Source organism: Hippocampus guttulatus, chromosome 1 (assembly GCF_054856545.1).
Source record: "Hippocampus guttulatus isolate MCC_2025c chromosome 1, RoL_Hgut_1.0, whole genome shotgun sequence".
Classification (NCBI taxonomy): Eukaryota; Metazoa; Chordata; class Actinopteri; order Syngnathiformes; family Syngnathidae; genus Hippocampus; species Hippocampus guttulatus.
Genome location: NC_141261.1, coordinates 14321688 through 14345177, shown reverse-complemented (window position 1 = coordinate 14345177; position 23490 = coordinate 14321688). Strand labels below are relative to the sequence as shown.

Below are 23490 nucleotides of genomic sequence, written 5' to 3'. Positions count from 1 at the left end.
ATTATATATTTTTCCAAGTTTTGTTCATAAACTACTATGGAAAAAAGATAATATTTCTTCCTTTATAGCACTTCTTTTCTTTGTTTTCCTTTTTAACTTAAATAAATAAGTTGTCCAATACAGTATTAGTTAACAACAAACAAATATTGTAAAACATTTAATAAACCAAACAATTTGAGTTCAGGGACGTACATTTTCCCCCCTACTTTCAAATTATAAAAAAATAGAAGAAGCCACCCTCTCAGGATACTTGATAAGGCAGTGGGATAGAATGGGTCAGCAGAAACGGAAGCACGAACAACAGATGTACAGAGGCAGGGTCGCCCCATCCCTGGCCAGATTATTAAAACCACCCAGCTTCTGGTATTCAAAAATTTGTCTTTGAAATCTAAAGAAACACATACACGTAGGGTAAGGTGTAATTGTTGGGCTTCTTCAGATCATTTTTTTCTCTTGGGAACTTTCTTGAGAGGAAAAGTTGTTTGAATTATCAAAATTCTTAGGAAAGGTTCCCCCAGTGCACTCCTGAGCGACCTTTTTTCAAGGATGTTACTCATAACTGTTGCTTTAAAATTCTATTAATATTTAAAGCAACAGGCCACTTACAAAGTTCAGCTGCTGCAGAGTACAGAAGCAAAAGAAAAGTAAATGGCCACAGTATGGAGAAAAAAAACGATGAATTGTCATTATCTTTACTTCTACTAAATTACAGAGTGTGATTACCTTTGCCACCTCTGGTTTTAATTTTGCTACGACATATCATCAAGGGTTCTGGGGGTTTCTTTGTAGGCCCACAGTAACAAGAACATGTTTATTTTTGTGCTGCTTGCATGAAGAACATGCCGTCAAACCAGTTTGTGATGTCATGTGTTCCTTCCTTGGTTGATACATTTATTTAGCAAGAAGCAGACAAGATTCTGAAGTTTAAGGGACAAAGAGCAGAAGAGGATTTATGGGTCTCATTCAGTCATCTAAACGTTCACAGGTAAAGTTGATTTGGCATGTTCACTCAATAACCGGATAACACACACATTGGCTCAACATGTTGAACCAACACCGACATCCACCTTTAAGCCGGTTGAAGAAAAAAAAAAAAGGCGCCACTACCTCACCGTTTAAATACACAAATGGAACAAACGTTAACAAACAATCCGATTGTTTGGATCCAAAGCGAATTTCAGCTGTCATTTACACATTTTTGCTTTTGTAAATGTTAAAAGCTTTCATGTTGTTCAGATGAACTAAAAAGGGATTTCGAGGTCAAACTTTAAAATAAAATGAGATTCTATTCTGCCAAAGCAAACAAACTAACAAATTGGTTCGCATTAGTCGTCAGGTCTGATCGCATCTGTCGCCCCACTTCGGAATATTTTTAAACAATGAGCGGTGGGATGCTTTTGAGTGGCAGCAAAGCGATTGACTCTAGCCGAGCTGAACTGAAACAATTTTAAAAACATATGTTTGCCACGAGTGGGGTTGCACCGCTAGAGATATACTGTGTGTATATATATATACAGTATATATACTGTATGTGTATATATATATATATATATTTTTTTGTTTTGTTTTGTTTTTTAAATGTAAGATTAACCCGGTAGTAGCCACTTTATAAAAGGGGCAGACTGGGACCAAACCTCCATTATTGGATTTGTAAAATGAAGGAAATTTTTGACTTGTACTGTATGTAATAAACAGTTGGGTTGGGTTGTCTGAGTCATTTAAGAAAATGGCGTGCATTTGAGTAGGCTACTATCTATTTCATTGTCAAAAATCATGTCTGTGCTGTTAGTTGGCCAATTCCTCCATGTTCAGTCTGAATTTGCTCTACTTTTGAAACAACTTACCTGATGAATCAAAATTATGGGTACCGTTGTATCTCACCCTAAAAAAAAAAAAAGCTTATGTATCATCTTTTTGCCTGACATTCACACATTCAAACTACGGCGATGAAGGAGAAGGCTAAAATCACAATTCAAGCCACTTGCCAAGTTGTCTCAATCGCTCAGCCTTTGTCAAATAACATGTCGGGATTTGTGGACTCGTGGCGCCACTTGGAAGTAACGTATTTTCCACACTATAAGGCGCTTCGGAGTTTAAGGCGCACCTTCAACGAATGGCCTATTTCAAAACTGTTTTCATATCTGAGGTGCGCCGCATTATAAGCCGCGTAGAATCAAAATTACAAGTGCCTGGGGGATGCCTTATGCATCCACTAGATGGAGCTATGTTAAAGGGAATACAATACACCGCAAGACCGCTTTATTGACATTTACAACCGCTGCAACTGTAACAAAGCGCTTGACAGAACATTTAAAATGCTATGTCCAAGAAAACTGAATGTTGATCCAAATAGAAGGCGCATTGGATTATAAGGCGCACTGTCGGCTTTTGAGAAAATGGAATGCTTTTGGGTGCGCCTTATAATGCGGAAAATACGGTACGTGTGACGTCATAGTGAGACGGTCTATTACACAGGTGTCAAAGTAAAGTCCCGGGGGTCAGATCCGGCCCCCCATGTCATTTTATGTGGCCCGCGGGAGCAAATCATGTGTGTCAACTATCATGATTCTTGCTGAAATCTGTACCGAAATATCAAATTGTCAAAGGTAATAAATAATGTTGAGATTTTGCACCGGCCCTCCGAGGGAAGCCGTAACTCCAACGTGGCCCGTGACAAAAAATGAGTTTGACACCCCTGGTCTATTAGTTTTAGAGGTAAAATGCTCAGCTAAAGTGCATGTCCAACATGGATTCAGGTCATCCTGATGGGTTTGGACTCGGCGGGAAAGACCACTTTGCTGACTCGACTGCTGACCGGACAGGTGAGGCTGTGGCCACCTTGACCTTGTGTTTTGTCTGTGCGCGCAACCGTGATCTGATTGTGACCTGACAGGTGATGATGGACACGTCACCAACCGTTGGATTCAATGTCGGATCGTTCGATGTGGACAAGAGGACGTCTCTGACAGTTTGGGATGTGGGAGGCCAAAAAAGCATGAGGCCCAACTGGAGGTAATTCAAGGTTTTGCTTTTGTTTGCAACTTCCTCTTTATCTTCTTTGTCATCTTTTTTCAGGTTCTACCTGGATGAATGCAAGGCGCTGGTCTTTATGGTTGACAGCAGCGATCCCAGTCGGATGCCCGAGGCCCAGAAGGCATTGAAGAAGGTGTTGAGTGAAGAAAGGCTACGAGATATTCCGTTGATGGTTCTCGCTAACAAGGTGGACCAGCCTGGCGCCATGACTGTACAAGAGGTACAGAAAAAAAAAAAAATCTCTATATACTCGGGAGCCTGTAATCTTGAATGTAGGACCTTAAATTTATTTGAAATTTTCTAAGAAGCCAACTAATTAGAGAATGTGTCTTCAAAATAAAATGGTGAGATTTGACCATTTTTACTGTAATGACACAATGATTATTACCGTCATTCTAAAGAAGCAATCTTAAAGATCGCCTTACCAAATTTGAACGAGTCTAAAAAACCCCACAACAAGTATATAAAAATGAGGCACAAAACTGCAAAGCATTGAAATTCTCAAATGCTGCGGGTGTGTCCTTTGACTAGGCTGACCCCTGCCCTGTTCAACTGTCAATTGGTAATCAAATACCCTTACCGCAACATGAAAAATAGATAGCATTTCATGTACTTCAACTTCATGTGTTTTCTTAAGCCTACTCATAATTGTGTGTAAGTGGCGGAAATGCAAGCCTTTGATGGCTGGCCAATTTCTCACCGGTTCGTTGCAGGGCTTTCCCAAGTTGTGACAACGAGGATCTCTAAAGTGGCCATGCTAGCACGAACCTCATGTCTGTACTCGAGCGGATTGTTTTTTGTTCCCTCCTTGCCCACGAATGTTTATATAATGGGGGAGAGGCATCATTGGGTTTAGCCATGTTTAAAAAAAAATAAAAATCAGGAAAAGTGAAAATGCTGAAAAACTCAATTTGGTGCAAGACCTCCACAATTCAGTACGACATAGTTGCAGACGTGTTTTCAGCAGTTATCTTCAAAAAAGAGAAACAAATCTCAGAATTCACTCAATGGAGTCTTTCATTTTGAAAATTTGTGTATTGTGTATACTCACGTTGAATTCAGGGAACTCCCTTAACTTGACTCATTCCTTCTGTGGGAGTTCATTCCAAAGAGCGGGACCAGCAACAGAAAAGGCTCGGTCCCCTCTGAGTCTCTGCTTAGTTCGTGGTACCTCTAATAATGGTTGGTCTGCAGACCTGAAACACCGGGGCAGGTGTGTAGGTAAGAGAGGTAAGGTGGAGTGAGGCCATTTCAAGATTTGAAAACAAATCCTAGGATCTCAAAAAGAACTCTAAAATGGATAGTGAGCTAGTGAAGGGAAGCCAGAGTAGGAGTTGTATGCTCCCTCTTATGAGTACCGGTCAAGAGGCAATCAGCAGCATTCTGGAGCAACTGGAGACGCTTCATGGAGGATTGGCTGACTCCAAAGTAAAATACATTACAGTAATCCAGCCGGGATGTGACGAAGGCATGAATGACTGTTTCAAAGTGAAGCTGGCTGCAAGACGTCTTGGAGTTACAGTATGTCATTCTTCCGACTCATCCTTATTTTTTCCTCTACCCCTTCTGCACCCTGCCTTCTTTGCTTGACACCCACTCGAAATCAGATCTCCAACCAATTGGGATTGTCCAACTATCCGCACCTGCGATGGGAGATTCAAGCATGCAGCGCGCTGAAAGGAATCGGTCTGCGTCAGGCCTTTACGTCCGTCGCCAAGCTCATAAAGAAGAACTAACTTGAAGGCGTGAGGAGTAAGAGGAGGAGAATACATGAAGAATGTGAAGAAGTGTGATAGGGTCAAAGGTCGTGTTTTTGAATGTAGTTAAGAAATACATATACATCTCCAACTAATTAGATCCTGAACAGTTGTGTATTCAAGTTGCATTATTTCTTTCATCACATCAGACACAGGACATTGTGTGACATACTTTTATTTATCTGTGTTTGTGAGGTACAATTAACTCATTCACTCCCAAAGACGTTTTTAAACATCTTTTCAGACTTGGTCCAGAATTGGCTGGTACTGAATGAGTTAATGCATATTCTTTGGTTGTAGAAGTTCTTTTTACAAAAAAGAAAGCAATGCCGTGTTGCATTTGTGAAAGCCATCAGAGCCAGTCCATTCTATACATTTTCAAACTGGTTGATCATAGTGAGTTGACTTTTGCGTAGTTCGGCAGCAGCTACAGTACGTTGCTAAGCCATTGAGCAGTTAGCACGTGAAGCTAAAACAACAAACCCTGTTATATTTCTTGACAAGCGATTTCTTGCCAGATTGAGTTTTGCATGGTTAGGCAAAGGCAACATATTGCTAAGCCATTGAACAGTTAGCATGCGAAGCTAAAACAACAAACACGCTTACAGTTGTTGATAAATGCTTTTCTTGCTAGATAAACATGGAATGTGCTCATATTAAGTTCGGCTAAACCTTTTACCATCCAAAAAATCAAAACCTCTCTATTTCTGGGTGAACATACTTCAGTCAACAGCACATGAATATTTCCCAAACAAGGTCTCCTCCAGTGTTTTTGCGCTCAATTCTCCTCTGTTCACCAACTCAGATAGCGTGTTTGTGCTCGTGCTTTTCAGTGTACGAAATGCGTTCAAAATAAATCATCTCTAAAACCTGGTCTAGCTCTTATTCCTGGAGTGACATCGAAGACTCCTCCTTGTTCTCCTGGTCCTGAGGCAGCGTGGCGGACAGAGCGTAGTCCTCGTTCACCCCTTCAGATATTCCGCTGACCTCCACACATGGTTGCTCCTTCTCCTGCTGCTCCGGCGGGGCCAGCTCGTTGTGGATCTCTGTGAAGGTGACCTCCTGCTCGTCACTGCCCAGCGGGGAGAGCTGGATGTGGTCCTCCGGGGCGGGGCTCTCTTCGATCTGGACAGGATGTTCTTCGGGAGGCTGGGAGGCTGAGTTGCTGCGAGGCTGCAAACACACGCGGGTTAGAGGTCACGCGGACAAGACGAGAAAGTCATGATCACTTGGAGGTCATACCTTCTTGATGCCAAAGGTCACGGGGGAAACCTTGAGACTGGACGTTTTCTGTTTGATTTTCTCTCGTTGTTCAGCGGACACAATTTTTGTTCCGATCTTGGTCATCTTTTTTTCGATGTTTTGTCGGGAGAAAGCCTTCTTCAGACTGTCAACCTTCCGAGAGAGTTGGAATGCAAATGATCTTTGTTTGCCAAGAATTTTAAAACACAAAAGGAATTTGTTTCTGGAAGTTGGAGCCATTGTAGTAGTACTGACAATACTCAAGTGCCCAGAGAGTCGCCATGGCAAAATCACATGTCCAATACTGATCGACAGCTAATTGTTGGACTGAGAGCATAAGTGCCCAAGTCATTTTTAACATCGTATTTGTGTGGCTTACCTTCTTCAGACTGGAGAGTTTCAGTTTCTCAGCTTTGGACTTCTCCATGTTCTCCAGGTCTTGAGGCCACATCTCCTCATCCAGATCTGCCTCCAGGCCCACGTCCTCATCGGATGAGAGGTTGATGGTTTGGAGCCCGCCCTCTGAGGGCTGATTGTCTTCGACAACACCCGATTCGTCGCCCTCTTCCAGAATTTCATCACGAGGGAACGGCGGAGGATCCTTCACAAAGACACTGGAGGGGATCTCGTTCTCCTCCTTCAAAGGACAGCCGGACCTCAGTTAGCCAAAAACAAACTGAACATCCTGTCATTCCGATCCTAATTCAGACTAATCGCAGAAGACCTGATCAATACTTTGATACGTGTGACGTTGACACGTTTTTCGTCATCTTTCAGCTGACTTTTTGCTCTCATTTGCAAGCGCTAACTTAAGATATGCACACTCTAAGGTAGCAGCAAACTCAACTAAGCGGTTTGGCATAGAGCAAACAATTCTTTAAAAAAAAAAAATGAGGCTGCAAGCTGTTTAATGACACACCCAGTGGAAGTGTACCGTCAACCTAAACATAAAGCAAAGAGAATTACTCACTGTGTATTGATAACAACGAAGCAACTTTGCACCCAATAGCTTAATCGTAACATATAATGTAAAACACAGTGGACAGGCTAACTGTTAGCATTGATAGTTCCCATGTTATAATCCTGTAAGCAATGGATATTTGAACACTAACAGTGGAGCAAAACAGGTTGACAGAGTATTACAATATTCACAGGTAAATATTCTTTATCCTCTGCAAAAATGACTAATACTAAAAAAAATACAAGTTGTGGAAAGGTTGTGTGTGAATGCTGAAGTGCTGAATGATAAAATATGGAATTATGTGGAATGATGTGGAATGAAAATGATGTATAGGAAATATAGTAATATATAAGATAGGAAATATAATTTGAAATGCATTTGTTTTGACCCACAAACATGGTCACGGAATGAACGAAATTCATATCTCAAGGCACGACTGTACTGAATTTACACATATGCGCACGCTAACACATGGCCATAAGGAATTTGGGGAACGTTGCGCATTGGCGAGAGAAGCCGGTACCATGGTTCTCTGTGATCTCACCAACCATAAAAGGACTTGAGAGTGGATCACATGACCTCTTGTTCCATGGTTGAGAGACCAAAATAATTCCGTCTCACCGACCTGAAAGATGAGTACTTTAAAGTTGTTTCTGTCGATGAGATGGGCATGGTTGGCCTCCAGTTTCTTAACCTGCGTGCCTTGGCGCTCCATCCTTTCTCGTACCTAAAACACAATCTCATTTCATCCCAGAGAACGGCGGCATTTGAAGCGGCGACATGGCTGACTTCCGGTTACCTCCTTCATGGTGACGGAAAGCTTGCGGCTCTTGTCCAGCAGTTTGCTGACGGTGTTGGAGGTGTGACTGTGACTCTTGGAGAGTTTGATCATATCCGCCTGGATCCCCCTGACCACGCCCTCCATCTCCACTTGGTGGCCCTGAAAAACGCAAAGGACCTTTCAGAGACCACATGCCTGCTGATCGCTGTGACCACGCCTTTCTCAGATCGAACCGAATGTTTCCAGAAAAGAAAAAACTGTAACTGAAATCTGAGGTTTGGGGGGGGGGGGGGGGAGTCTTTAGTTCAAAACCCGACTACTTTTGAGCAAGAATTTGATCGATAGCATCTCCTCGCTTAACTTTTGGGTCACACGCTTTCTGTGAAAATTCAATTTCCTTACATAAGTCCATTGTTGAAGTCTTTTCACTTTTTAGATTGAATGGGGGGTGGGGGGGGGCTCAAGCTGGTGGTCATGTGAAGTTTATATTGTTTTGAGCTGAAAAGAAGTTTGATAGCTGGAATTGGACGGGCTCTGGAACTTTTGCAAATTAATACCCGAGGGAATGTAGTCCAATAAAGTTACAAATATGCGGGACCTGTTGAATGAAGTTGAGTCAAGTTGTTTGGAATTAACTCTCAGCGTTTAACTAGAACAGGAAAAACATGTCCTTCTTTGCAGAGTGCGACGTGAAATGTTTTCCGTCAAACGTTGCTGCTCTTATTGGTCCTTATAAAGTTGGGACCATAACACATTTTGCCAAAGTAAAAGTCTGAAGTAAACTGTCACACGGGTTTAGCACGGCGGCCCCACCCTTCGCTCACCTCCATCTTGTGCTGGTTTTCCTGCACGGCGTCCAGCATGTTGACCAGTTTGTCCAGCAAAGTGAGGACCGTGATGGCGTTGACGGGGCCTTCGCCCATTTTCTCTCGGTCCAACCCAAACAGGCCCGCTAAAGCATTTTCCTGGTTCTCTGGGTTCTCTTGGTCTTTGAGCTGGTCCTCTGACTCGTGGACCTGAGGAGGGACTAGCAGGTCCTGGTTCTGGTGGGTGTCTGTGGTCACCATGTTCTCGCCGGTCTGAGCGCCGTCCTCACTCATCAGAGACAGCAGTTGGTCAGAAAGTTCTGCGGGCTGAAAAACACTGCAAACTGTGTGTGCGCGCGTGTGTGTGTGTGTGTGTGTGTATGTGTGTGTGTGTGTGTGCGCGCTGAGCTCTGATTGGTTGGCACTTGGAAAAACATTCCGCCTAACTTCCCTGTAGGGAAGTGCACACTCTTAACTCTTTTAGTGCCAGAACAGACCCGCGCTTGTGCTTGTTGTGCAGCTTGACACAAATTCCGCAGACAAGACAAACGTGAAAACAAGTTGGAGCCACGAGTCAGTCAAACTGTCCAATGGGACAGGAAAAGTGTAGCAGAAAATGGTACAACACAAAGACTAAAGTATTCGGGTACGCAATTGTGGACGATTTATTTCACATGCAATTTACATATGAACGTCTTCCTTTTGTATTCAGGAAATAAGGTCTGTATGGGAAGCATTATGTAATAACTAAACACCACAGGGGAATGAAGCCATGCACCTTTGTGGTGTCTGAATAAATAAAAAATAAAAAGTAAATAAGGAAATCACTTGAAAAATGAAAGACCGAGGTTAAAAAAAATCAAAAGAGTTCAAGAAAACAAAAGTGCTCAAACACTCTCATCTTGTAAGGAAAATAAGTTTCATGCTTCGGGGAAACGGTCGATGTGGCACGGGGGTGGGAAGGAGTTAAATATAAAACCTTACAGCCCGTTCCCATGGCAACAGAGTGTCAGGGGGTGATCCCTCTCACCGTCATGCCTTCCAGATGAAGTCATCTGGAAAGAAAGTATTCGCTCTCGCTCTCTCTGACTTCAAGTGGTGGTTGACATGCACTCCTCATGCTGGTGAATGCCATGTCGATTTTCGACATGATTTATTTCAACTGCTTCTTTTTCATCTGAGGGTGACTGCTCGCTTCTTTTTCCAGACCTCGGAAAAGTGGTGACACCTCCAATTAAAATTAGAAATGGTCCCAAAAGACCAGAAAAGCGTAAAATTTAAAATGCAAAATGTAGAATTTTCTTTCTCCTTGAGTGACTTGGATTTTCCCCATTAGTATTGTATTGAGGATTGTGTGCGCCAAATGAGTGCTGTCAAACAAATATGTTTTATGCTGCCGGCAAAGAGAAATTACTCGCTGCAGTCATTCCACCCACCCATCCATTTTCTAATCTCCTTTTCTTCACAGAGGTCGCGGGCGTGCTGGAGCCTATCCCAGCTGTCTCCTGGCAATAGGCGGGGGACACCCTCAACCGGTTGCCAGCCAATCGCTGCGCACACGCGGACCGACAACCATTCTCACTCACACCAAGGGATAATTTAGAGTATTCTGTTCAACTCCCGTGCATGTTTTTTGAATGTGGGAATCATCAAAATTCTAATAAATATGACAGTCGTGCCCATGATGAGCGCCCAGTATGTCAAGTCCTGACCCGTATTTGCTCATTATGACTTCTCTGAACATAACTCTGCCTACATGTTGGATTTGTGAAGTCTTTCTTGATCGATGAATTTTTGTCATCATTTCAAAGAGTTCCCAAGGTCTCAACAACGTGTGTGGGTTCAGCAGCTGAAAGGCGTCTGATCTTCAGCCATCTAAGCTTCGAAGTCAGAAACATGTATAAACTAGCCACAATGTGACATCACGGTGGGGAATAAATCAGAAGAGCTTGGTCTACATACAAGACACATTTCAGAAAAAGACAACAAAACAAAAGACCGACTTGTCCGTCCATATGTTAAACACTTCAAACAAGGATCAGGAAAGACATAAAGGAAGTCACACTTTTTAGAAACACAATAGACTAGCGGGCAACTTCCTTTACATTGTATTGTGAGTTCACTATTACAGTCTGATCTTGCTTTGGTGTGGAAGTTGAATTCGTGGAGGGACAATCTCAAAGTAATCAAGTGTTGAAGCGGGTTAAAAGCTCCCAAGCAGAATGTCGTTTGGGTCAGTCACAATCAGCTCAAGCAGTGGCGAAGAGGGCGACCGGATTTAGAGAACGTTCTCTTGCGTTGCCAACACGTTATTACAGAATAAATGAAATCTACAAGAAAGTTAGTGAACAAGTTCATATTCTGGTACACAGAATTCCAGGAAGTTTGAGAACAAATTCATTCACAAAGGGGCCGTAAAAATGTGACACATCAAAGTCACAGGAAAAATGCATTGTGTCGAAGCAATTCAGTTCGTCTAAGAAAGATTTACTGCACAGACACAATGAGCTAGAATATGGTGGGGCGAAATGAATAATTGACACAATATACTATTCAACGTGTGAATGTTAAAGCGTATTCACACTTATCTTGTGCCAAAATACTTTGTAACTTTGATCCCAAAGAAAGAAAGAAAGAGCTGGTCTGCAACGGGGGAGCTTGCTGTAACGTGTGGCTTTAAATGTTGTGTGATGAGCTATCCAACAGGAGGCGCTATTGCAACGTCTGTGAAACTGCTGTTGCCGTTCAACACCAATAAGGAGAATAGTCAGCGCTTGTCAACTTTTACATGATTTATCAGAAGACTGTGTGCTCTTCAAGTGTAGTAAATACGCGGAACACAGAGGACGGTGGAGATTAATTAAGGGAGGGGAACAATGGAATGCAATCCGGAATATACGAAAGCAAGAAGGGTTGTTGGGAGATAGGAGTAGATCTCTATTTATTTTTCTTAATGATGCAGGTTTAATAGGAAGGATATAGTTATATGTTTTATGTATACAGTGCATATGTGTGGGTGCTACTTTACTTTTTCCGGTGTCCTCAGTCATTCAAGATTGCAGACTTCCAAATTCCTTGCATTTCCTGTACGGTAGATGGCGGTATACACCACAGCTCGGTAATCCCCCAGCAAATTAAACGAAGAAGAAAAGAAGTCGTATGGCGGAAGTAATCAGCTGACAAGCCTTACGTTAACAGCAGTGAAAAACAATAAACTAATGCGTACGGTATATGTATCAATAGAGACTATATTTGCCAGTCTGAGACGTTTAGGTGTCATCGGGAAGAACATACAGCATGGCTCTAATAACAGCCAACTGGAATCCGATGGGAGAAGCTTTTTACCGGTAAATTTCAGCATCACGGGGTACTGCCAGGGTACAAGATGCGGCTGTAAACATGCAACTGCATACTCATAATTAACAATTTTCTTTATTGACATTCAAATGTACTACATGACTGACACTTTAATCTTCTGTGACGAATACGTATCCTAAAAAACACAATAACTATACTACTAATACTGCGACTAATAATAACTATTATTATTAGCATTCCAATTATTTATTTTTGTACTGTCTGTTTCAATTAATAGCACGTTTAGAGACACATGTTTACAAAGTAGAAAATACCGTACATAAAACACAACATATCCCTCGTCATGCTCGCGTTATAGCCTTTCTCCCACTAGCTACAATTTTTTTTTGTGTGAAATCCAGGCAATGCAACATCCCAGCAGACCCGACTGAGACTAGGAGGGTTGATGTGGGATCACAAAAACATACACTTTAAAATACACACACCAAAATAACATCCATCTATCCATTTTCCAAACTGCATATCCTGAAGAAGGTTGTGGGGAGTTGCTGGATCTTATCCCAGCTGACTTAAGGCGAAAGGCAGACAGCACCCTGAACTGGTTGTGTTTTGGCAGTAAAACCGAGTTGTATGAGATGAGTTGGAACCTGAGAGATGGACTCAAAGACTGCTTGATGGCGGCGGCACCTTACGGCGGACCTATAGGTACACACATGTCCGTACGGTTTGGACTTCATGGTCAAACTGAGTGTTTTTGTTTGTCACAGCTCTCCTCAGAGAACCTCTTAGACGTTCACCAAGTTGTCGTCCCCAGTTGGAGATTTATTCTGCTTCTGGTGTTGCCATTGCCAGTTTTCCGGTAAGCGCTAGTGGCACCACCCTAACCGACAAACTCCCCTTTACCGTTCACTGACATTTGGTGTGTATGTGTGGTAGTGGAAAAGCGGACCTGTGATCCAGCTGGGTTGGACAGTGTCGGATGAGTTGTTGTGTATTCAAGAAGATGGTTCAGTTCTGATTTATGACCTGTTTGGATCCTTCAAGAGACACTTCAGCATGGGACAGGTAAAATGTGCCCTTGGTGCAGAAACACCAAAGGCTTGATTCAGTTCCAAATAACGGGCGCTAGTTGCGCGTTCACTCACGCTAGCGGATTATGCCCATACGGTGTTGGCAATAGTTGTAAAGGTGGTGGGGACCCCAATATTTCTGCAGGAATATTTTATTCGAATATTTTATAGTTATTATTTACACCACGGAAAATACTCATTTTGCGTAGTCGTCTTCGCCGTCATAACCACAGTCATGATTACACACAGCGATGCCTGCTTGCACCCGCCCTTCAGACTTACCAATTTGTCTCATGCTTGATCAATCACATTGCTCGCGCTAAATCAATCTGTTTGCATATACCTCTCTGAGAATGCGCAACATGAACCAAATTGTGTTGCAGGAAGTGGTGCAGTCTCAGGTCTTAGAAGCCAAGGTGTTCCATTCTCCTTATGGGACAGGTGTTGCCATCATAACGGGATCTTTTCGCTTCACCTTGGCAACCAACATCACTGATTTAAAACTTAGGAGGTTACCCGCCGTCCCAGGTAAAACTTGGCCTCGTGCCGCAAACTCCTTGCACGTCAGATGATTTGCTCACATGATCTGTGTTGTATGTCAGGCCTGCAGGCGGCGCCGTCCTGTTGGGTTGTCCTCACGCAAGACCGCCAGACCAAAGTATTGTTGGCCACTGGATCTGAACTCTACATCCTGGACAATACTTCCTGCACCTCTGTGGTGAGATGGCGACTGACACACAGACAGACAGATTGCTGCTGGTTGGTTTACATAACAGGTGTACAGTGAAACTCCTCTACAACGAAATCATGTTTGCAGCAAGAAATTTTTCACAACAGGGGGCTTTTCACTGTAGCAAATTTTATCTCAGATGTAAACAGACACATACACGCACGCATGCACACACACAAAACGTATGTGTGCACTCTTTATTTTTATTCCCATAGTGCATAAATATGAGCATACTTATTTGACACTTCATATAGCCAGTGTAGAAAGAAAAAAACAGGAAAGAAGTTGCGAAATTTACGATTAGCATTCACTTTCACTTACATCAATTTCTTGCAGAATGTCTTTTACTTTGCTTCCTCCATCTTTCATTTTTATTACTTTTATCCAGTCTTCAAGCGTTAAAGCGAAGCAGGAGAGGTCGCTGTGGCATGCTGTGGCATGCTGTGGCATGCTGAGGTTGGATTAGACTTTTGCGGAAGGCTTGTTTTCGTTGTAGTGAATCTCGTTGCGAGGCAAGAGCAGAGAAAAAGATTTGGTATAACGGAACAGGGGGACTTTTCATCATAGGGGGAGCAGAAAAGTGGGAATGGCTTTTATGCATGAACATTTTTTCACACTAGGGGGTATTTTCGCCCATGTCGATTTCGTTGTCGAGGAGTTTCACTGTACCAACAAGTGACGTCCACATTTTTGTTCTGCCCATGTCAGTGTGCTCCAGGACTCAGTCCTCAGACGGGCAACATCCTCCATATGTCGGCGTCATTCAATTACAAATATCTTGCTCTCTTCACTGACACCGGACACCTGTGGACAGGCTTAGCTCAGCTTCAGGTGAACCTCCTTGTTGTTTCATCACGTTTGAAGTGAACCACCTTGTCGAAGGGGTGCGGTCTCCGTGGGAGATTGATGCGTGATTATATGTCTCCAGAGCAAGCTGAGCGAGGTCGACACCAAAGTGAGGACGCCACCCAAACAGATGGTCTGGTATGGAGCTTTCTCTCTGTTTCCTGCTTTTGTGATCTGACGGTCCCTCTGTGCGCATCCGAGTGTATGAGGCTTTACAATCTATTCAATGTGAAACTGTTGAAACCTTTAAGGCTTACAAAAAAATCAACTGCTTATGTACTTGATACCAGTTTGTATCACGTTATTGGTGAAGGTTTGTTTCTTTGTGCATATGAAAGTGCGCTTTTTCCCTCCTCGCTGTTTAACGTGATGTAAACCAAGACAGAGATTACACAAAGTGGAAGGAAACTGTTTCTACTCGACAGAGGTGGCCAAAAATTGTATTCCAGCAAGAGCACGGTTACTTTGGGATCATTAAAACTACCGTATTTTTTGCATGATAAGGCGCTTCGTCGTATAAGGCGCACCTTCAACGAATGGCCTATTTTAAAACTGTTTTCATATCTGGGGCGCACCACATGTAAACCGCATAGAAGTTACATTAGTGGCTGAGGTTGCGTTATGCCTCCATTAGATGGAGCTACGCTAAAGGAAATACAATACAATACAGCTTTATTTATACAACGCTTACACAACCACTGCAGCTGTAAGAAAGTGCTTTACAGAACATTTAAAATACCACGCCCAAGAAATTAGAATATTGATCCGTATTTAAGACGCATCGGATTATAAGGCGCTCTGTCGGCTTTTGAGAAAATGTAATGCTTTTAGGTGCGCCTTATAGTGCGAAAAATACGGTAAAAGGATGACCAAATAATTGAGTGAGACAAAGTGATTTTTTTTTTTTTGTGTATAAATCTCTTGGGAAGTCATGGCTGCCCATACGTTTGCTCAATTTGTTACTTTCTCTTTCCTGCTTCTTCTTTCATTTATTAGTGGATTCTATTTATTTGAACTTGCAAACCGATGTTAGCTTTGATTGGCTAGAGTCACGCACATTTCCCATGTCACGACGAATGGAGTCAAATTTGCTCACAGCTCGCGGGTCTGTGTCTATGTGGTCCGGTCCCAAACGGTACCAAAGCCTGGGACCTACCCGTGGACCGTTGGTTGGGGACCACTGTTTTAGCCTGAATATCTGTTAGATACTCATCCTATGTGGCTGTCGGTATGTCCAGGTGTCGGAGACCAAAATCCCAGCAACCATCTGTCGTGATGGTGTGGGACCACCTCCTCCTGGTGGCCGGAGTGTGCAACGACATCATCCAGTATCCCGAATAGCTTCGGCTGAGCTCTATAAACCAAGTTCATGCTCTTCTTTTCAGTTTTTATCCATGTCGTGCAGAAGTGACCTCTTCTCGGAGGGTTTTATCCTTGACCCCATTGCAGATTCCCACTCGACAGTCGGTGCGTTTGTGTCGGCGAGCTGGATGGCGTTCGGATCATCAGTTCAATCAATCAGGAGCTGCTGCAGGAAGTTCCGGTCGTCTGTCAGGACATCTTTAAAATCGCTTCCATGGCGCCTGGGGCGTTGCTGCTGGAAGCCCATCGCGAGTATGAGGTAGTATGGCGCGATTCCCTTATCGCTTGCTTGTTGGTCCAAAAGTAACATACCGTAAGTGTATGGGTTGCGTGCGGGGTGTGAGTCTAGAAGTCCAGTCAAAAGGCTGATGAGTACCTGCGGGAAATCAAGGAGCAAGGAATGCTGGCAGAGGCGGTTCGACAGTGCGTTGAGGCAGCAGGACACGAATATGACTCCAACACCCAGAAGTCTCTGCTGCGGGTGAGACCAGAGCAGTTGGCTGATTTTATTCTGTCAAGTATCGGAATCCATATTCAGTTGAGCCCGATTAAAATGTTTAATTTTAATGTGCTATAATGGTGTTTTTTTTGTTGTGTTTTGTTTTGTGTGTGTCTCCGTAATCATGCCCTCACCAGGCAGCATCCTTCGGGAAATGTTTCCTGACAGACTTCAGTCCGGAGCACTTTGTAGCCACCTGTCGAGAGCTACGCGTCCTGAATGCCGTCAGAGAGTGCAGCGTGGGTCTGCCACTCACGCACATGCAGTATCCTCACGCTCTGTCTCGCAGACCACACAAATAATTCATGCGCGGATCTTTTTAGTGTGACCTCCTTGACCTTTGATAACAGATTCAAACAGATGACCCTGCAGGTGCTGATTGACAGGTGAGTCCGCTCGCCTCGGATCCCGCCATTTTCGCCAACTTCATGACAATTATGGGTCCATGTAGGCTGGTGTACCGTCAGTTCTATCAGTTGGCGATAGAAATCTGCCGTTACCTGAAGATTCCAGATTTTCAGGGGGTCAGCAGGGTTCTCAAGCACTGGGCTGCATGTAAAGTAAGTCGCTTCCTTCCCTCCTGGCATGGTACGGTACGCCCTTCGACCAATGCAACGGTCCCGTATGGGTCTCTTGATGTGGGCGTGGCCAGGTCCAGCAGAAGGAACTCTCGGATGAGACCATAGCCAGGGCGGTGTGCCTGAAGGTGGGGGACTCCCTGGGTGTGTCGTACTCGCACATCGCTGCCAAAGCCTTTGAATGTGGACGAACAGAGCTCGCCATCAAGGTAGAGAAGCTCCTTCCGACGGCTACGCTTTGCTTAGTTTTCTTGACTCACTGTTCGGCGTGGACATGAATTATTATTACCGTATTTTCCACACTATAAGCCGCACCAAATTATGAGGCGCCCCTTCAATGAATGGCCTATTTTGTCTTTTTTTTTCATATATTGGACGCACCGCACTATAAGACGCAATCTACAATGCATCCACTAGATGGAGCTATGCTCAAGGAAATGCCAACAGAACTGTCTATAGTCGCTGCTCTCTGCGTGAGCGCGACCACGAGCACGTACGCAGGTGGCTCAACCAATCAGCGCCTACGCAACCCATGTCACAGATCAAAGAAGCTTTGAACAAACGACAACAGCTAAGATAGCTTAGCTGTTGAGTGGCGTTGCTACAGAACGATCAGATGTCAGTAAAACGTATTTAAATTAAAAAAAGCAGCAACACAGTTCATTTAACCAACGGGAAGTTATAACATTGACTCGTTAACATTGAGCTCTCTTGCCGCTGCTCTATTTCTGTGTTCAACTGCGTAACCGATCGCCTTAAGTTTGAACTCTGCATTGTAAGCATGTCCCTACAAGGAGCCATTTTGGGGTCGACATATTACCGTAATGACCATACACAAGGCGCATCAAATTTTAAGGTGCGCTGTGAGCTTTTAAGAAAATGGAAGGCTTTTAGGTGCGCCTTATAGTGTGGAAAATACGGTACACCCGCAACTGGTAATAATAATAATAATAATAATAGATTTTATTTATAAGCGCCTTTCAAGACACCCAAGGACACTTTACAATAACAAATAACACAAAACAATACGGGTTGAGCAGCGGCAGCCAAAACGCGCCAGCGTTCACTCAACCCGAAAGTCAGAAAGAAACAAAAAACAGAGATGTGATGAGGGCTTATAACCATGAGCTAGTGTGACAATACAGAAAAAGTATACCCTTAGACCACAGGTGTCAAAGTCAAGGCCGGGGGGCCAGATCCGCCCCCCGCCCCCCACGTCATTTTATGTGGCCCGCGGGAGCAATTCCTGCGTAATAGTCATCATTTGGTAGACAAAAGTCGGGATGAGGAGTGATTTATGCAATCTGATTTGTTTTTGCGCTCGTCGCAGCTGTTGGACTCGGAGGCCCGTTCCGGGGAGCAGGTTCCTCTTTTGTTGAAGATGAAGAGGAGTCAGCTGGCTCTCAGTAAAGCTGTCGAGAGCGGAGACACCGACCTGGGTATGTCTGATGCTCAACACACCATTGCAGAATACACGACAGTTAAGCTAGCAGACTTTTTAGCGGTTGTGTTGAATACCAAAGGTGACATTTTTTTGTTTCATGTTTAATTTGGCGGTAAACCTCAACTGGGATCAGCAACTCAGAGCTTGATGGCTCTTTTCTGATTAATTCAAATTGGCCGGAGACCAGTTCAGGGTGTCCCCTTGTCTCTCGCCCCAAATCAGCTGGAGTAGGTTGCAGTAAATCGGCGACCCGAATGAGAATATTGGTACCAAGAATGGATGGATGGATGTTCGTTTATTGAAATGGTGTGTTTTTGTGTGTACGTGCGTGTGTGTCAGTTTACATGGTTGTCACTCACCTGAAGAATGAGATGAACAGAGGAGATTTCTTCATGACGCTCCGAAACCAACCTGTCGCTCTGAGTCTCTACAGACAAGTAAGCACTTTTCCCGCCTCGTCTTCATTCTTGGGGATTGGCCTCCTAATCATGTGACAAACTCCCAGCTCGTGTTGTAGTTTTGTAAACTGCAGGAACAAGAAACTCTGAGGGATCTTTATAACCAGGATGACGACCATCAGGAGCTGGCCAACTATTATGTCGCCACCAGTTACAGAGAGAAGGTTTGACACACGCGCGCACACATCAGAAAAATATGTTGAAGTGGATTGAGGAAGTTCATCGACATCGCTGTGCCGCTCTCTCGTGGCGTCTCGGTGCCGAGGAACGACGTAGAAATGAATGAAAGAGCTTTGCTTTGACAAAAGTAGTGCTTTGTCGCTTGTGGCACCCAAATGCAATTGAAACCTTTTAGCGATATTTACTTTTACGAAGACTCGCATCCTTTTTTTTTCCAATCAAGGAGTATATGTGACATCATTGTTTAAAAAAAAAAAAAAATTCTGTTGGCCAACACTGAGAAATGGACGCGTGCGCTTGTGTGTGTGTTTATTATTTTTTTGAATTTGTAGAGGTTAGACAGCCGTCTGTCCCACCTGCAGAGTGCCGTCGACGAATACAACAAAGCCAAAAATGAGTTTGCTTCCAAGGTAAGAACACGCTGACTCAACTTTCTCTCGGGAGGACAAACAACGTATTCGCGTGCCCAATCGCCGTTGACGATGAGCAACAACCGTCTTTGCAGGCCACCGAAGACGAGATGCGCCTCCTCCGTTTCCAAAAGAAACTGGATGATGAGAAGGGCGCCGGCCTTATGGGCTTGTCGCTTCAGGTAGGTGCCGTCAACGGTTGGGGTCATTGAGGCCATCCCTGTTTGAAATCATTTGGTGTTCTTCCCATGATCTTACTTCCTATTCAGGCAACCATGGAAACTCTGCTGATGTTGGGACTCTACAAGCAGACGGATCAACTTTATCGAGACTTCAAAGTACCCGACAAGAGGTATGTCGAGGAAGCGATTCCAATGCACCCTATTTAGCGCAAAGGGTGTCAAACAGGAGGCCCGCAGAGAAAATAAGAGTGTGTAGTGTTAAGAGTACGATAATTTCCGACTTATCTGTGAGGTCGTGAACGTGTATCGGACGACTCCTGATTTGTGATTGGATGAAAAAGCCAAGGGGGTTGGCCAAGGTATGGAAGCAAGGAAGGAGCCCGTTCGGCTTATCCATCCGTTTTCCGATCCCCTTTATCCTCACAAGGGTCGCGGGGGGCGCTGGAGCCTATCCCAGCCGTCTTCGGGCAGTAGGCGGGGGACACCCTGAACCGGTTGCCAGCCAATCGCAGTGCACACACAGACGAAGAACCATCCGCACTCACACTCACACCGAGGGACAATTTCGAGGGTTCAATAAGCCTGCCATGCATGTTTTTGGAATGTGGGAGGAAACCAGAGTACCCGGAGAAAACCCACGCAGGCCTGGGGAGAACATGCAAACTCCACACAGGGAGGCCGGAGCTGGAATTGAACTCGGTTGGTTCCTCTGCAAAAATGACCGCAGCTTAGTGTGCGAGCTGTGTCAGCTGACAGTCACTCACTCTGACTGACTACTTGAACTGTACATGCGTATGCCTGACTTATAGTGCCGTAAGGTGGCCACCAAAGGAGCAGCCCAATTGAATTGTCGCCCAAAAAAAAAAAAAGGGACAGAAACTGTTTTATCCCTGAAATAAAATGAGTTTGGCACCCCTGGTTAAGATCATCTTCAATAATCAATAATTCAATAATTCAAATTCTGCCTTTCTAGGTATTGGTGGTTGAAACTTAAGTCTTTGGCAGAGAAGGAGGAGTGGGAAGAGTTGGAGAAGTTCTCCAAGAGTAAAAAGTCCCCAATAGGGTACCTGGTAGGTGGAAGTAGCCCGCAGCTGGCCCCAAGGATCCTTTTGACTTGTTTAATGTGAAGAACATTTCTTGTGCATCATCTTCAGGCCTTTGTGGAGGTCTGCATCAAGAAAAATAACAAGTATGAGGCCAAGAAGTACATTTTCAGAGTGACGCCCGAGCAGAAGGTCAAAGCTCACCTGGCCGTCGGGTAAGATGTCAGCGCACCTCCAAAAACCCTTCACCATGACCACAAGAATCGTCAATTCTTGCTCCAAAGGGGAAAAACGCTTCTGCTCTTTTTCGCAGTGACCTCGAAGGGGCTGCAGACGCAGCGATCGAACGCAGGAACGAAGCAGAAATATCGGCGGTGCTCGCAAGATGCTCCGCCTCGGATCGCTTGTTGACTGACAGGTTAAATCGAGCCAAGTTGTCCACCGCCAAAAAGTGACCCGACAGTCGCCGTGTGTGCCAGTTATCTCGGCCGCCAGCTTGACCCGATATAATTGCTTGAAGGAAGACGAGGCTACTCCATCCACCCCCTCAATCCATTGCTGTTGCCAGGCGCGTTTTGGATTTGCTCACTTGATTGGCTTTGACAGTTATCCGCATTATGTGGCAGTCGAACTGTATCGTTACTCCCAGCCAATCAGTGCACAATCACGAGTGTCAAACTCGAGGCCCGGTGGCTGATCTGGATGCCGCGTCTTTTTTCCATTGGGTCCACGAAAGCAAATGGGTCTTGCCCAGATCTCACAGTTGGACCGTGATTGCAATTTGTCTCGACTGGGCAGATTGTACAAGCGTTATTTTTTTTCCCTTAACATTATTTGAATAATAATTCATACTTATTTGCTCGCCATAATATTTCATGACTTCTGATATCAAATTTATTTTTAACAATATACATACCAGTGTTGTGTCCAAAGACCGGCAACCCGAGGCCAAGGCCAAGGCCAAGGACTTGACTCCGAGGCCAAGGCCAAGGACTTGGAAAATTTTCCGAGGCAACGCCAAGGCCAAGGACTTGCCTCCAAGGCCAAGGACCAAGGGCTGATTTTGAAGCTGAGGCCTAGCCGAGGACATGTATAAAACAATGCTATCATACCACTTGGCAGGTCTTCATGATTTGCAACACCCCTCCATCATAACCCCTTGCACTCCCTAACGCTTGAATGAAGTGTTTTTATTCAAAGAGTAGAACAGTCAGGGTACGTGTTATTTATACTGAGAAAAACAAAAAAAGTATATGATATACAGTACATTTATGAATTAATGTTTTAGTGCAGTAGTTTCTTAATATGAAGTAAATTAACACTCAACAGGCATGACGTGGCACGGAAGACAAGTTGAGAAATGACTGCATAGAAGTCAATCACTGAGTGCAGAAAAAGCGGTAATCTCTGCAGTGATAATTTTACAGTTTACCGGCAGCGAGTCCCAGGGACTCGCTGATCAGAAAAGTATGAGTCCCATTATGCATTGAGGGAGTCCCAAATTTCGAATTCTGAAATGGTCTACTTATTCAATTGCATATGATAATAACACAAACAACAACATATACATACAATGATAAACAAATGCTGCAAAAATTTAAATAATTCAGGAGCAGGCCTGAGGATTTCGGAAATTCATGGTAACCGTTTTTCGGTTCCGTCGGATTACCCAATGGGAAACCACGATTACAAATGTTGGGTTCCGTAAACGTTCATCATGGAAATCCATTTTTCTATTTTGACTGATATTCATAATCAAGAATTCTGACACTCAAAAGTATAATGTTTCAAGGGTAAATGTTTGAAAACGATGCATTAACAATGAACATTACATCAGTAGCTGTGTACTCCAGGTTTATTCCAAAAAATAAATGGATCAAAAACTGGTGTACTCATGTGGCATCATCAGAGTATTTTTTCCAATCTCACACTGCAAAGATTAATTTACTGGTAATCATTAATACAGGTAAGTATTGATGTGGCTTGACATCCTCCTCCCAAGATGATGCATGTGTAATCTACGATCAATTTGACGAAAGAATTTAACACACGTCATCATGAGTTCTACCAACAGTTAACATTAGCATTACTACACCTTGTGACGAAGGTTTTATTCATAAAGTTACCATGCTACAACCAGTAAATGATAGAATAACCAATACTGTTTCATAATATTTTTCATAACGATTAGCCTACAAATCTAATGACCAACTTGCCTCTCGTCGTATCTTGCTCTCGTGTTCTGTGCATACATTTCAGGTGAGTTTAGTGATACGCCCTTTGGACGATTCATACGAAAAATCAGACTGGCATTCCCATTTCTTAAATGTCGTAATTAGTAGACCTTTGTGAGTTTTTTTTCGCCGCCATCGCAAACTCTCATCCGCGCAAATCGTCAGTTTGCGGACTAAAATACCCAGTCAGCAATATTGGTCTGGCCCAGCTCTGGGGCAGACACGGCACGTACACTCGGCCCACATACCTCAATGAATGACGGTCCTGCAGTGGCCCACGTCTGGCATCCACGATGTGGGCCGCATTCGGCCCAGATCTGAGCCGCATTGTAAAACCATATCTGGCCCTACTCCGACGCGACGCTGGGCCAGAACAGGTTCCTGATATCAGCCTGAATTCAACCTCAACTAAGCCACATCTTTCATGAGCCATATTTGACCCACATTAAAAAAAAAGTCTCAAAAACGACTTTTATAAAAATATGTTTATTGTCATAATTTGTGAACCTCACATACAGTATAACTCCACATACACTGGAAAAATGCACTTTTCTTT

General features: G+C 43.9%; 3 protein-coding genes across 4 annotated transcripts; 2 read left to right on the top strand and 1 right to left on the bottom strand.

The window, feature by feature from the left end:
• The first annotated feature begins 828 nt into the window (after positions 1 to 828).
• Positions 829 to 4897, top strand: arl11 (ADP-ribosylation factor-like 11). Its single transcript, XM_086111900.1, has 5 exons — positions 829 to 985; positions 2757 to 2822; positions 2894 to 3012; positions 3076 to 3253; positions 4641 to 4897. Exons 1-5 carry the CDS (start codon positions 953 to 955, stop codon positions 4767 to 4769), a joined length of 525 nt encoding a protein of 174 aa, XP_085968026.1. The 5' UTR covers positions 829 to 952; the 3' UTR covers positions 4770 to 4897.
• A 52-nt stretch (positions 4898 to 4949) lies between these two features.
• On the bottom strand, positions 4950 to 8946 carry cavin2b (caveolae associated protein 2b). The gene is made up of 6 exons (XM_086111874.1): positions 8599 to 8946; positions 7793 to 7933; positions 7619 to 7720; positions 6412 to 6669; positions 6033 to 6185; positions 4950 to 5963 (listed from the first exon to the last, which is right to left on the bottom strand). Exons 1-6 carry the CDS (start codon positions 8872 to 8874, stop codon positions 5673 to 5675), a joined length of 1221 nt encoding a protein of 406 aa, XP_085968000.1. The 5' UTR covers positions 8875 to 8946; the 3' UTR covers positions 4950 to 5672.
• A 2800-nt stretch (positions 8947 to 11746) lies between these two features.
• vps16 (VPS16 core subunit of CORVET and HOPS complexes) lies at positions 11747 to 22591 on the top strand. 2 transcript variants are annotated; one of them, XM_086111853.1, is made up of 24 exons: positions 11747 to 11927; positions 12515 to 12603; positions 12666 to 12757; positions 12835 to 12963; positions 13352 to 13496; positions 13571 to 13686; positions 14407 to 14529; positions 14627 to 14682; positions 15783 to 15872; positions 15994 to 16165; positions 16256 to 16387; positions 16543 to 16670; positions 16756 to 16791; positions 16857 to 16965; positions 17058 to 17192; positions 18314 to 18422; positions 18767 to 18864; positions 18945 to 19049; positions 19398 to 19475; positions 19571 to 19657; positions 19745 to 19827; positions 20631 to 20727; positions 20812 to 20915; positions 21014 to 22591. In XM_086111853.1, exons 1-24 carry the CDS (start codon positions 11878 to 11880, stop codon positions 21153 to 21155), a joined length of 2505 nt encoding a protein of 834 aa, XP_085967979.1. In that variant the 5' UTR covers positions 11747 to 11877; the 3' UTR covers positions 21156 to 22591. The 2 variants fall into 2 exon arrangements, with proteins under 2 accessions (XP_085967979.1, XP_085967987.1); XM_086111861.1 differs by having other exon boundaries at positions 11748 to 11927; positions 12430 to 12603.
• The last annotated feature ends 899 nt before the right edge of the window (positions 22592 to 23490 follow it).